General features: G+C 39.8%; 1 protein-coding gene across 10 annotated transcripts in view; it reads left to right on the top strand.

The window, feature by feature from the left end:
• Positions 1 to 14,397, top strand: part of TPM2 (tropomyosin 2) — a 762,558-nt gene that overhangs the window by 493,591 nt on the left and 254,570 nt on the right. For all 10 annotated transcript variants that reach the window (XM_044078451.1, XM_044078461.1, XM_044078488.1 and 7 more), the window contains 2 exons: positions 7,046 to 7,108; positions 7,922 to 7,991. In XM_044078451.1, the coding sequence (XP_043934386.1) occupies positions 7,046 to 7,108; positions 7,922 to 7,991 (133 nt within the window). The remainder of the gene's footprint in view (positions 1 to 7,045; positions 7,109 to 7,921; positions 7,992 to 14,397) is intronic.

The raw sequence follows: 14,397 nt of genomic DNA, 5'->3' as shown, positions 1-14,397 counted from the left end.
ACTCCAAAAGTAGTAAATCATTTTATTTTCCCAACCATCCCTCGAGTTAGAATAGGACACAGCAGTGAAAAAGGCAGCAATATTGTCTAAAATATCTGGGTGAGATATGCCAGAAATCAACAATATAATATATCTCACACAGCCTTTCATCCCACCCAAACATGTTGTGGCAGTCTGACCATGTATGCAGAAGCACTTCCCTGATATACAATGCATTATTTCACCAAGCAACATATTCATTATTATGTTCAGGTATACACATGCACCAAAATGAAACATTCACCCAACTGACCCCTTCAGTAAAATGTTGAGCTATGCATAGTCAAAGTGAAACATTTACCCAAACGACCCTTCAGTAGCATTTCCTAGTATGTGCAATCACCAAATGAAGTATTCACCCAAGCGACCCCTTCAATAAAATTGATGTATGCACAAGTACCTGAATTAAATATTTCCCCAAACTACCCTTCAGTAACATTCCCCAGCATTACTCAGTAGAGAAGACTGTTACAGTTTATATTATTCAGGAGAACCAAAATATACGTTCAGAACTTTTGGATATATTTATCAGCACTGTTCTTGTTATCCAGCATTCCAACATTTCTACAGACTGTTATTTATCACCAATGTTCTTGAAGACCATATTTGAATATTGTTAACATCTGTTCTTCACAAGTTTAGATATTCATTCCCATCTCATTTCATTTGTTTCCTGTTAATTCAAGTATACGCTTGAAAGCTGAATACATAAAAAAAAAAAACAAACAAAAAAATATTTTATAACCATCTGCAATAAAATATCCTGCAACCCTTCCGACTGAAGAGGTATTATACATCCTTCCTGGCCATCATTCTCATCTTCGAACAATCATTGCTGAAATAACCCATCTGAGTCCTGTGAAGGTTCGACCACCTGCACATTTTCATGAACACATGCTGCTCTCCTCTCATTGCCTGCAAACATGTTCCCTGAATGCTCACACACCTTTGTAACCTCCAAACTCTATATAGTTTCATCCTGTGAGGGCTCGACTACCATCGCAAACAACTCAGGTTGCATCTGCTTGACTGCTACCTCCTCATTATCCAGCTGTTTAACTGAAAGCACATTCACTGCCATGTTTATGTCTTCCATGCTTCTTCCTGCTTCTGTGAGCTTGCCACTACACCCAGAATGGAAGTTGGAAGTGTAACAACAAAATGCATTCCCCACTCGAAAAGAGTAGGGGAAGTTCCCTGATGCCCTTTTCAAATTTCCCCTGGTAGTATAAATACCACCTCCGGTCTCTTGAAAAGAAGCCACTAGTCTACAGGCACTAACCAGCTCAACAATGGATAAGTAAATAAATACATTAATAATGCAAATTTATTTGGGAGTTGAAGAGGGCAAGAGTTAAATGGGATAAGTTAATTATCCCTGCTGCATAAGTTGTATTAGGATTATCTGATTTGAGGGGACACTTTAGAGCTACAGTTAAGACTTGTACATGTAACTCAATCAGAAGGTTATAAATGAAAGTGGAAAGGGATGTTAATAAAATGGGGTGGGGGTCTGAGAAATAAGAAAACAGTATAAGTATGGATGCACATCATAAAGTGAATAACAACCATACAAAATATTATTTTCATAAAGCAGCAGAAAGTATTACAAGAACTAAGTCAACACAGGAAGATAGAAAGGAGATTTTTTAGCAATAGGGATGATTGCAAGAGGGGTTCAAAATGTACTGAAGAAAATTAGCAAAGGAACCATAGTATTAGGAGCAAAATAAACAAGCAGTGAAGTGTAACAGAGTGAGATGAGATGATAAGAGGAGACATACACACATCATATACATAAAAATGTCTCCATTCACTAAAAGTGATGCTTTAGACTTTTTTTTTAATAAGTGGCCCATTCAGTTGGCAACTTGATTAAATAAACCAAAATGGGAAAGCAATAAGAGAACAAATGACATATCTGACAGAAGAAAGCAAAGTAATCAAGTAAGCCAATGTAACAATAACTAAAATGGCTGACTCCTTTAAAACTAGTAAACACTCAGATGCATCAGCTCTTTCTTTCATCTCTGCTGAATATTTTTAAAGAAATTTCTTTACGTTACAATGTAAAGCCATGTTTTTGTGAATGGAACCATTTTTTTTTTTTTTTTTTTATAATACTGTGGAAACAGAAGCTTGCACCTTTGAAGTACTTAGTATGTAGTTCAAGTTTCATCATACGCAGTTTCTTATCAAGTATGGTGAACCTTGCTGATACCTAGAATTCATAGAAAAAATGAGCTGCTGATGTTAGTGTCAGCAAACACCGCACTTCCCACCACTTTTCTGGTACTATTGGGTCTGTGAGAACAATGAAGGACACGGGAACAGAAAAGAAGTACGGGAATAGTTTGGGAAAAGTTGGACAGATGAAAACTTTTCACGCAGCTACTACCACAGCCACAGTCTAGACATGTTGGCATGTTGGTTCTTATTATTCAAAAAATACATGATGTAAAGCCTGCTACTCAATTCACTTTTCCGAACATGTAAACTAATATTTAAACACTGGTCCTTTTAAACTTTTAAAGACTGTGATGTGGTACAGTGAAAGTTTTCCGTAAATATGTTTTCATTTTTATATTGCAGCAAAACATTGACAGTAACGAATGCGTACAAACAGACTGCCATAAGTTTATCACTGTCAAAGTAATGCAATCAGGTGAAAGGCTTACATGATTGGAAGCAAAGCAGCCTTGTTCCTGTTTTACCCTGGGAGCAAAAACTATTTTAGAAAAATCAAGCAGGGTCACATTTAAGGAACAGAGGGTGTTACCTGGCTAGAGTGACAGCGCCGCTGCAAAAGCAAAAACATTGAATTTGCACAAAACTGAAGCAAAGGAGTGCAGATTCAATGACATGAGTCCACTTAATGTACTCACTGGGACTTGAAAAAAATTGACACTGTTCCTTTAAAGTATGCAATACTTTTATGCTGGAATCGCGTTGCGGCAAGAAATCCGGACAAAGCCTAAAGTAAGAGGGGAGCAATAATAGGGGCAGATTTTAAGTACTGACCTTATAAACTTAGAAAGGTGTTGAAATTACAAGACTAGGGCTTATTTGGATTTTGTGTAGGACATGAAATCAAAAACAGATGTGTGTCATTGCATATGAAGTTCAAACAGCAGGGGGGAGCCACAAGGAATGTTCCATCTTAAAAGCCAAACGTATAAGTGAAAGTTCATGAAAATTAAATTAATTTATTTGCTGATACATTTAATTAATTAACAAATAAGACATATAGTAAAACAACTTAGGATTTAGAACCAATACATAGACTGAAGTGCAAGTTGCGGCTGAGATTGCAAGAATCCGATTGTCTGCCACCACTTGCTTTCCTGGAACACATACAGAATCGGATTGCTGTGATCACAAGCCGATTTTCTCATAAAATTTAAATATTAACCTGATGTTACTCCACACTGAAAACTAAGTTGAGATGGTACCCGACAAAATTCAGGTACTTTTTCAACTTAATTTTTAGCAGTGGAGCTAAAACTGGTCTGCAAAGTTACCGGCGCTTGTGGAAGGCTCTCTGGTGGAGCAGCATACAATTTGTTGCATCTCAGAGAGCGCTCTGATATAAGCACTAAGGTGCCCTGAGAAAGTACTCTGGGGTTAATGAGTTAAGGGGCTAGACACTAACTCCATACTTGAAGCAGCTACTTGGTCCTCAGTGCACACCTTCACCAAACACTACAAAATGGACCATATCTCCAGAGCCAGGGCAGGATTTGCCAGGGCTTTTCTACATGGATTCCTGGAAACATCATCTAGGCCACCTCCCAATCCTCAGTGAGCTTTGGCACTCACCCATATGTAGAATACTGCAACATTGGAATAGAAGGACATAGGAAAGTTGTGTAAAGTCTTACCATAACCATAGATGCCCTTCTCTTCCATGTTGCAGTATTCCTTCCCCTCTTGTGAGACTGCACTTGCTCTCTTGGGTGACACTGGACAGGCTATGCCCTTGTAGGACTGGCTCTGACTTTGGGGCCCTTTTTATGTTCTGAGGGCTGGTGCATGCAGACGTCACTTTTATGGCCCAAGTAACTGCTGCCACGTCAGACGTCCAACGCACCTAGAGGGACTGAAAATCTTTGGAAACCTGGCCGGACAAGCTGAAGGGTAAACCCATATGTAGAATACTGCAACATGGAAGAGAAGGACATCTATGGTTATAGTAATATTTTACACAACTTTCCTTTGCCTCACAGCAAGAGGTTCCCATGCTCCATTCTTGACTGGGGTGTCTTTTGTGTTGAGTCTGCATGTCCTCCCTGTGTTCATGTGGGTTTCCTACGGATACTCTGGTTTCCTTCCACATTCGAGACATGCAGTAGGTGGACTTGACACACTAAATTGGCCATAGGTGTGTGTGCATGAGTGTGTGTGGTATGGAAGAATAACAGTGGCAGGGCTAACCACCCAGTGGTGTGAGCCTTTGCTCTAGATGATTACCGCTGTTGAAGTGACACCCCAACCCCATGTGCAAAAGTGTAAAAAAAGGGGCTGTGGATGGATGGATACAGTAAGTGGGAATTCTGTTTTGTCTGACTTGGAAATGTTTAAATGCACTTTGCAGGTAATTCATTTAGCCACCTTGTTTAGCAGCAGTGTTTTTGCCTTCTGTCTGCTATCAACCTTCCCTCATAGGGACTGAAACAGTTTATTATTTTATGTGGAAGTTTCACCCAAGATAGGATCATGAGTAATTGCTTGGCTATTGATCTGTCAGGATCTTAAGAAGCCTAGACTTCCAGTCCCATTGTAGTCTTTAGCTCTTATATTTTGTGTACAAATAACCCAGAGACGGGCAGAACAAGGATATGATGAGACATGAGTTGTCTGGAGAGGCCTGTCATCCATGAGGTTGCTTTGTACCCTCACCAGCATGCTGGCAATGAGGGCATTTGTGGTGGTATAACCCTACCCCTGAATGGCAGTTGTGCAGTTTCACTGTGGAGACCCCTACAGTGCCTTCTCCATGTCATGGCTTATTTCCTCACCTCTTGCGGTGGTGTAGTGAGCCTAACAGCAACACAGTGTTTGCACTTTTGCATCGCCAGTCCTTCCTTTGAGGAATTGTGGCAGTGCATGTCCAGCTCCTCCCCACCCTCCCTGCCTCCATTGTGAAAGTGCCCGTCTTCCCTTGTTAGGTCCTTCAAAGGCATTAGCCACTAATTGAACTCTGCTCATTTGGATAGCAGTCAGGACTTTATTTGTATGTACAGCTGAAGCCAGATGCTGTAGCTTCACCTTTTGACAGTATTGGTGGCATTTCCAGTGGCTAATAATTCTGCTGCCTTCTCAGCTCCTGCATCTAGGGTTTGGTTACTATCACTGTGAATTTGCATGGCCTTGTATACACACGTTTTCTCAGTGTAATCAGATTTTTTTCAGAGATGAAAATGAAATTGCATTAAGTACATAAATATAAGAATATTTGCAGAAGGACATGATTCCTTTCCCTAAGTACTCACAAGCTAGCGGTAAGCAAGCTGAATTGCACTTTGCCTGATCTTGTATGTGCTGCTTGTTGAAACAGTCAGGCAGTTACGTATCTGAGTAAGTAAGGTGTGCAGGAAGAATGGAGTAGCTGTTCTGTACCGTAACCACGAACTGTGTGGTATGGTTTGGGGAGATACCGATGGTATATTAAAAACAGTATTTCCTGAAGGTTGGAAAACTGTAAAGGATCTGACAGCTGTGTGTCATATGTGTAGTGCCCCACAGAAAGGTTGCATTGTAGCATGCCCATGGTGATGTTGGCACCCAAGTAAAGCAGTAGGAATGATCAAGCCCTAATGTATGTGTGTGCTTTTGAAAGCAATCCTGTAAATGTGAAAGCATTGGAAGTGGTTTGGTCTATGTAAGTGTGTGGGTGAATGTGGGTGAGAGTATGATTCATCTTTTTAAACAGTTTACCAGTCTTAAGATATTTTTGGCAGGCTTAGTTTCAGAATTATGTACAGTAGCCTATTAAGTGAGTTTGAAAAACCAAAACATGTCATTAGTTTAATTGGTCAAGACTACTTTGTATTTTTCCAGCACAGATGTAGAGTAGATTGAAGTGCATTACTCAAAAAAAAAGTAGTAGTAGAACTAATTATTCATAATTAAACAGTCTGTGCAACTGTGCAGACTAACACTCCATGACTTGTGAAACACCCGCTGTTCCCATTACTTGTTCTGGTTTATGGGGAGTGCCTGTACCGTAAACATTAGTCACATTTTTATCACTTAGGAGAGAACATTCACCAGTAAGGTCCTCTCTTCCATGTGCCAACCTGGCCCAGTCTTCTTTTTTTCCCCACTGGGTATTGTGGTACACTTTACATTACTGAATTAATTCTGGATACATTGTGGTTTACTTGTGCTTCTGGACATCCCATACTCTCACATGTCTCAAACATTAGTGCTGAGGAGGGTTAATGGCCTGAAATGTGTTTAGGATTTTGCTTAGTTATGCCCAGTGTTTTTCAAGTTTTGCCTTTCTAAGGAGAGGAGCTAATTGTAGGCGTTTGCTTGCACTTCTTTCAAGATGAACAGGCAGAGTATCACAGCTTTTGCCAACGTAGTGGTACATTACAGGCAACTGGTACTCCATGTACTGCTAGTGCCCTGTCAATCAGCTGCTTGGGATTGTGGGGATTGTAGTGCTAGAAACTACCTGTCCAGATAATAGATGAAGCATAATATTTTCTGCCTTCTTACAGGAAAGCATTTATAAATAAAAATAGTACCATACAAGGTACATACAAAGACAGTTCCTGATCTGTTGGGTGCAACTCTTAGCATGATTTCCATTTTATTTAGTTTAGGAAATGAGTGATTGTATACAGTAGTTAGCAGGAGCCTGTATTGGTTTTGGATGTGTTGTGAGAGGCTGTGCATGCAGTTTGCACATGTTAGTGCACTTGGGTTTTTGTGCATGCATTGCTTTTCTTGTACATGTGTGTTCCTTTTCTGAGCTTTTATCTTTTCTGTCCTTCAGTATTCCTTGAAAGAGGACAAATACGAGGAAGAGATTAAGCTTCTATCAGACAAACTGAAGGAGGTGAGTGACACGATTATGATTATTGGATGATTTTAACCTGCGTAACTGAGTTGACTTTGTTTACTGTCACATGTTGTTGAGTGTTTGGGATTACATGCTTGGTTGAACTTTATAGGTTCATAGATTAGTACTAGGTTAATTGCCCTTGTGGGCCATTTTAAGCCTAGCCAGTTACCCCATGTGAGAATCAAATCCTGCACCTTGTATCTGCAAGGTAAGCACCTTAACCATTATTCCAACCTTCCACCACCTTATAGTGAGACATTTGACATTCTACTGGGATCTGCTCAGTTTTTAAAAGGAGACTCCTGCATTCTAACTTGTTTTATAACTGTACAGATTTCTGAGGTACGTATGTAAAGTTTGGCAACAGTTACAAACATTTACAGATGCTGGATAAAAGGAGAGAGAGGGACATTACAGATAAGCTTCACAAGTGCTGGATAAAAGGATAGAGAGGGACATAGATAAGGTTAAGTGTGATGAGTTATGAATTAATCTTTGAAGTACATCATTCTGAAAATAAGAATAAGATATGAAAAATGTGTTTATCGGAAGGGGCTTACTAAAGGATAGACAAAGATTTCTCTAGAGGCAGTGATTTCAGAAAAGAAAATCAGAACAATAAGGCAGGGGTAGCTCTGATAAGGGATGGGCATGAATGATGTTGATTACAGAGAATTAACAGCTAACTTAGTGTACAGGAGAGTGGTGGCATTGGCAGACTGGATAAGTCATTGTCCCCTTAATTGTTGTCATTCATTTTTATGCAATGTAATCACAAACTTAATGATCTGTGCCTGTTTCTGTTAGGCTGAAACTCGTGCTGAATTTGCTGAACGGTCAGTGGCCAAATTGGAAAAGACCATTGATGATCTTGAAGGTAAAGACTTTTTTCTTCTCCATTTTTTCCACTTTTTCTTTCTTCATTCTATCACTGTTTAACAGTTTTTAACTGGTCACTCCAACTTAGATCCCTTCAGGACCCAAAGCCATTGAGTACAAAGCCTTTATTTAAAGGAAAACTACCCAAATTGGAAGATACCACTGAGAATTTTTCACATATGGAGTGATTTGAAGTCCTTATAGGTTAAGTAAAATATACAGGCATACAGTAGCCTTAAACAGTGTTAATTTGCTGTAAACAGCAAAAAAGTGGCATTAGAAAATTTGCATTGTTATGTAGTGTATTAATTGCTTTAGCAAAAGCTCTGCATGTCTAATTATGTAAAGAGATCTGCACAGAATACACTGATTGTTAGAAGACTGTGAAGGAGAATTGCCAGAGTAAACACTGAAGGACAGAGTTTATAGAATGATCAGCTGTGCAAGACCTGGCAAGGCTTAGTAGATGGGCAAAAATAAAGAATCAATTCTTGAGGAATGGGAGTATAAAGGATGTAGTTTTGGCTTAGAAGGATATATGGCTGGAGGAGGGTGAGTCTGTGAGACAGTGGATGAACAGTGAATTAAAATGAATACAATGATGCAGTCTGTATGGTAAGCAGTAAGTGAAGTGGAACAAAGGCATTAATACTTACCAAGACAGAGATACGAGGAGTAGAAACCTTGATGCAATTTTGGTACTTTTCAGTTGCATTGCATAGTAGATGCTGTGCATCTGTGTGTTTAGTATTATCCTCCGGTTATAATGGCCCCAGTAACAGTCAGCTGGTAGGAGCCTAAAATGACAATTTCAGTTAGGATGTCTAATGGAGATGTGTAATGCTTTTGATGCAGTGAGTGAACGCTTCGCAATTAAACAAATATCCCAAGGTTAAAACTTCCATAGTTAGGAAAAAACAGGACTATTTCTCTGCATTTTCTGTCCATAAGTGTTTGTTTAATTATAGCTCTATGAAAAGCAGTGCTTACTTGTATTTATTCCTTAGTTGTGTTAAGAGTTAAAAAAGGCAGATGGCTGTATAAAAACTAGATAAGCCAAATCATGACCTATGTGCATCATGGAAATGTTAAGACTTGTATGTCTAGAATTTTATGGGAAATGTGGGAGGAAATTTGATGCAAGAACAACCTCATCTCAAAACTTTCAGCAATCTATTTTTGTGAATTCAGCTAGTTTTCCTTTAAGGGAATGGGCATACTCTCTTACCTTTTGCTATGTGAATGTTGATACAAACTAAAACTTCTGTTTAATTCTATCATTAACACAGTTTATGGACTTCTATTGGTATAGTACTTAGAAAAATGTCTGTTTTTTCCCCTCTTTATTGTGGATTGCATTTTTTCTAAATATATGCTTTATTTCTGTAGCATTTTATAGTACACAAGATTTTTTTGTGCTTCTTTGCTGCTTGACTTTGTTTATTTTTATGTTGTCGGGCAGTGCATGTTTGTAAATGTTTAATGGTGTTTCATTCCCACACTGCTTGGTCAAAATTGCACAATTTCAAGAGGTTTCACTGAATTACAAGTAGGAATTTTGCAGGAGCTCATAATGAGCAATGAAGTAAGAAGATAGTAGTATATTATAGGCTTTTGGATTTGGTATGCCAAAAGTGAGAGCAGTTATTTACTGAGCATGCTTAGTCAGGAGTGACTGTTGTATCATCTTGTGTGTATGCATTCCCAATTAGCACATATGTCCTTATCTTCTCTGATAGCCTACTTGTGTCCAGTTTTCCTTACAAGCTGCAGCATTAGGGGTGAAGTGGATCCTGCACTTTCTTTGATACACACACACACACACACACACACACACACACACACACACACACACACACACACACACACACACTTTTTCATAGTATAATGTTATGTTAATTCTAACTTAACCATCTGGGGGCCTCTTGAGAAGTTTAGAATCCAAGTCATGATGGCATAATTCTGATGGTGGATGTGGCATTTGCATACACATCAGCATCATGTGTAGGAGGCAAACTGGTTTGGATCATTGCAGCACTTTTTGTCATGCAGCAGTTATACACGGTGTGGGGTGTTTCTGCTACAGTGCCCTATGCCTTTCAAAGTAGCCAGTTACTCTTATTTTCAAAGTTGCATACATCACATTGGGACATGTATGGCTGCTTCTTTGCCATACAACCACTACTTCATGTTGTAGTTTTTGGTAAATGAATAGATGCATTGATGGGAAATCACTTTCATTGCAGCTTCCAGGGTGCAGTGGTGACGTAACTAACACAAAGTCTGTAGTCACTGAAGTAAAGCAGAAAACTAATAACCACAAAAAACATTTTGGAAATGGTTTACAGAAGGATTCCAAACCAACACAACTGCATTAATTTTTACAAGGCACAGAATTTATTGAGCGCTTTCGTCTTTATTAAAGACTACATCAGAATGCTTCAGTAAACCAAACAGTTAATTTTTAAATCTTACTGACAAGAAATGCAAGTACATTTGATTACATCACTTCCTGTTAAAATTAAGTCAGTCTCAATAAAACAAATTTTCTCAAACTCATCAGTTTATTAAAGTAACAACACACTCCAGATAAAATTATTACCAATATATTATTTTCTAAAACAACACTTACACTTTACCTCTTTTACTAAAAACTTTTAAAATATAGCATCATTAATTTTATTGACAATGGCCCTCTCGTCAACCAGTGAGTAAAGGTATTGTTTTATAATGTAAAGAAACATTCCTGTACAAAAAAGTTGTTGTTATAGTTTAGCTGCATGCATTTTCAAAACTTGACATAGCGACAGCTATCCATTAAGTCCTGGGAGTAGACTAGTATTAAGGTATAATTACTTGAACATCTGGAATTAATGGCAAAATCTCTCACTGTCCACCCCTAGGGTTTGGTTCCACTTGTTCTAATATCAAAAATGGAATGCACCATTCTTACATGTTTTTAAATGTCAATAAAATGCATTTGTTTCCACTTGTTTAGTTATCTCGTAGTAATGCTCATAAACCCTTACTTTTAGGGCTCGCTCTGTCTTCCCTTCATAAAATGAGAAACACACCTTACAATAGGCAAATTAAACTGCACCTTTTGAGAGACAATTAAAGTATTTATTAACAGTAATAGCAATGCTGGCAGTAGGGAGCCTAATATTGGTGAGGTGTGCCACAAAGTAACACTGACAGCACATACTGCATTTGTGTGTGCCTACTTTATCATGCCTAAGTCCTAGTCTTTCTTTATCAGCACTGTTTTCAAGATGCTTTTTAATGTTACATCCCTATTTTAACTGTATAAGAGGGGTTTAGAAAAAATGGCTGGACTATTGGGCAATCTTGAAAATAAAATCCCCAATATTTTTGACTCCTTTTCTGTATTACAGCTGTATCTTGGTTGTATTTCAATATCCAGAATCTTGTATAATTTGATTCTATTTCATTCATAAGACGTTCATTATATTTTAAATTGGTAGATGTTCTTCGTGTTTCACTGTTGCAGTCATTACATTTGGGTAATCCTGTTGGCAGGTTGCCCTCAGTCGGCCTGAATTCCAAAGTCTTGGGTCCTGTGTCGGTTGCTGTCGCCCCTTCCCTGACGTCAGTTCGTCAGGGGTACAAAACAAGCAGCTGACGCCATTTTCTTCAGTATTTCTTGCCAGGCAGTGCCCAAAGCAGAAGCAGTTCGCAAGTGCCGGTCGGCCGACTCCTAAGATTTTCATGTTCGAGTTTCAGATCCGAAGTCTTCAATAAAGCTAAGTACCCCGTTGGGGAAACTTTTCTTGCTCCAGACCGATGTCAGAAAAAGTAAATAGTTGTATTTCTTGTGGAAAGCAAATACCTCATAAGGACTTTCATTCTTACTGTATTCCTTGCCTAGGCCCTGATCACAACGTTTCTGGTTGTCGGTTTTGTGCTAGATTTAACCAACGCACTATTAAGCATCGGTATGATTTTGCTTTAAACTATTTTGGACGCTGGTTTAATTATCCAGAAATTTCGTCGGACAGCCGTCCGACTACCGGAGTTCACAAAAAACGCAAAGAAAGGGAGAGAGAGAGAAACAATCGAGACCCAAAACCGATGACTAAGCTTCTCCTAAGCCAGTCCGGCTGGTTCACCGGTTCTCAGTGAGGCGCTTTCGCAGCCCCTGACGCCCGCTACTTTAGAGTCGCAGGCCGCTAACAACTCCCCCGTGGAGTCAGCTATGCCACTGGAAACTCAAGGTATTGGAGCCTCGGACACTGTGGGTCTGGAGCCGCTGAGCAGGCACCGGCTTCTGAGGGTGTATTCAGACCTAAACATCTTTACATTAAACTGACTTCAGCTTCAAAGGCAAAGACTAAAGCACCTTCTAAAGCAAAGAAACCAACGCAAGAGCCACTTGGTCAGGCCTCTATGCCCAAAAAACAGATTCTCAAAATGGCCGAAGACTTGATTACCTTGATCAGGGGTTCCCATCTCTCTCTTGATAAGAGGCCTAGGCAAGAGACAGACTATGAATCTTGAGATCAGGTTTCTATTTCTTCTGATTCCTCTTTTGATCAGGAATATTCTCTTCCCCCCTATGAGGATTCTGATGCTGAAGAATCTATACCTTCAGCTTCTCCTCCAGAGGACTATTCTTGGAAACCTTGCACACCATGAGGGAGCATTTCCACTGGGAAAGCCAAGATTTTTCAGAATCTAAAAAGAGACTCCGGGACTTCCTTTTACTACCTCAACACAGGCCTCTAGCCATTCCACCTGTGTTAGACATTGTAGATGATGTGTTTTCGGAGTCTAGTCTGACCCCTGACTCCTTACCTCCAGCTCCTGTTAAGCCTGACAGATACTACAGGGTACCCGACTCTCATAAATTCCTTTTTAAAAACCCTGCTACAGACCCAGAAACTATTTCACAGGGTCCCAAAGGAGTTAAGGCTTCCGCTGCAAAAAAACCCTACCCCCTCTGACAGAGATTCTAGGGCACTGGATAGATGGGGAAAAAAGGTTTACACATCTGCTACCTAGGCTGTAAGGGCCTTAAACTGTCAGTTTCATATGCTCAAATATCAGCAACATGTCATGGCATTACTTAAACAGAAAATGTTGTTAAACTCTGTGCAGAAAACAAGGAAATGCAGGATTTATTGCATGCAGCTGAACAAGTTGAAAAGCATACTTTGCAATGTGGTTTTGATTCTTTGGAGGCCTCCTGCAGGGCCGCAGTTATGGGTTCTGTAATTAGGAGGCATGCTTGGTTAAAGGAACAAAGTGCCTGATCATGTCAAAGTTAAATTATTAGATGCACCTTTACAGCATGATACTTTGTTTGGTGTTAAGGCAGAAGAGGTGTTAAAGAAAATGGAGAACAAAGCTAAATCTATGCAAACTGTCAAATACTGTTTACAAGTACAGCCACCTAGGTTTAGTAGACACTGGCCTACAAAGAATTGGTCCTTTCCTGTGTTAGACAGACCTCAAAGGGGCAGATCCAGATGCCCTAGAGGCAGATCCCAGGCGCAAGGTTCATACAGGTCAAAGCAGTGGGGTGCTTCTGCCTCCAAAATTGGAGAAGACAAATCACAACCATACAGGAAACGGTCCCAATGACTTCCCCTGCCTGCACCAAGTACTTACCTCCTGCAAGCACCCTTGGGGGAAAAATAGCAGTTTTTTTCTCAAAATTGGCACATTATAACCCAGGACAAGTGGGTTCTAAATATAGTCTCACAAGGCTACAAGTTCCATTTCCATACCCTGCCAAAGGCAAACGGCTGGCCAGATCTGCCAAAAAATCAATGGGCAGAGGCACAAAAACAAGTCTCATCCCTCATGGCCATGGGGGGGGGGGGCATTCAACAAGTACCAGAGCAAGAGCAGGGACACGGATTTTACTCAAGACTGTTCTTGGTACCCAGAAAGGACAAAGCCTGGAGGCCAATACTGGACCTATCTATTCTGAACACATTCCTGGATATACCAAAATTCAAAATGTTGACTTTGCAGCAGCTTCTGCCCATGCTGGGCAAGAATTCTTGGCTTGTAACTTTAGACCTGAAAGAGGCATACCTGCATGTCCCAATCAGACAATCATGCAGAAGATACCTCAGATTCAAAGCTGGCACAATGCATTACCAATTTTCTGCACTGCCCTTTGGCTTATCTACTGCACTCAGGGTCTTTACAAAAGTGCCTGGCACCAGTAATTGCATTCTGTAGACAAAGAGGAATACAAATATATCCTTACTTGGACGACTGTTTAATTCAAGCAGTGAACAAGGACATTCTTCTACAACATCTGGCATTTGTGAAAAGACTTCTAACATGCCTAGGGTACACAGTCAACGAAAGGAAATCAAAATTAGTACCCTCTCAAGAGATAATATTCCTAGGTGCAAGCTTAAATACAA

This window comes from Protopterus annectens, chromosome 1.part1 (genome assembly GCF_019279795.1).
Source record: "Protopterus annectens isolate FY-2018-M chromosome 1.part1, PAN1.0, whole genome shotgun sequence".
Lineage (NCBI taxonomy): Eukaryota > Metazoa > Chordata > Ceratodontiformes > Protopteridae > Protopterus > Protopterus annectens.
Note: the sequence above shows the minus strand (reverse complement) of the source record. Positions and strands in the feature narration are given on the sequence as shown.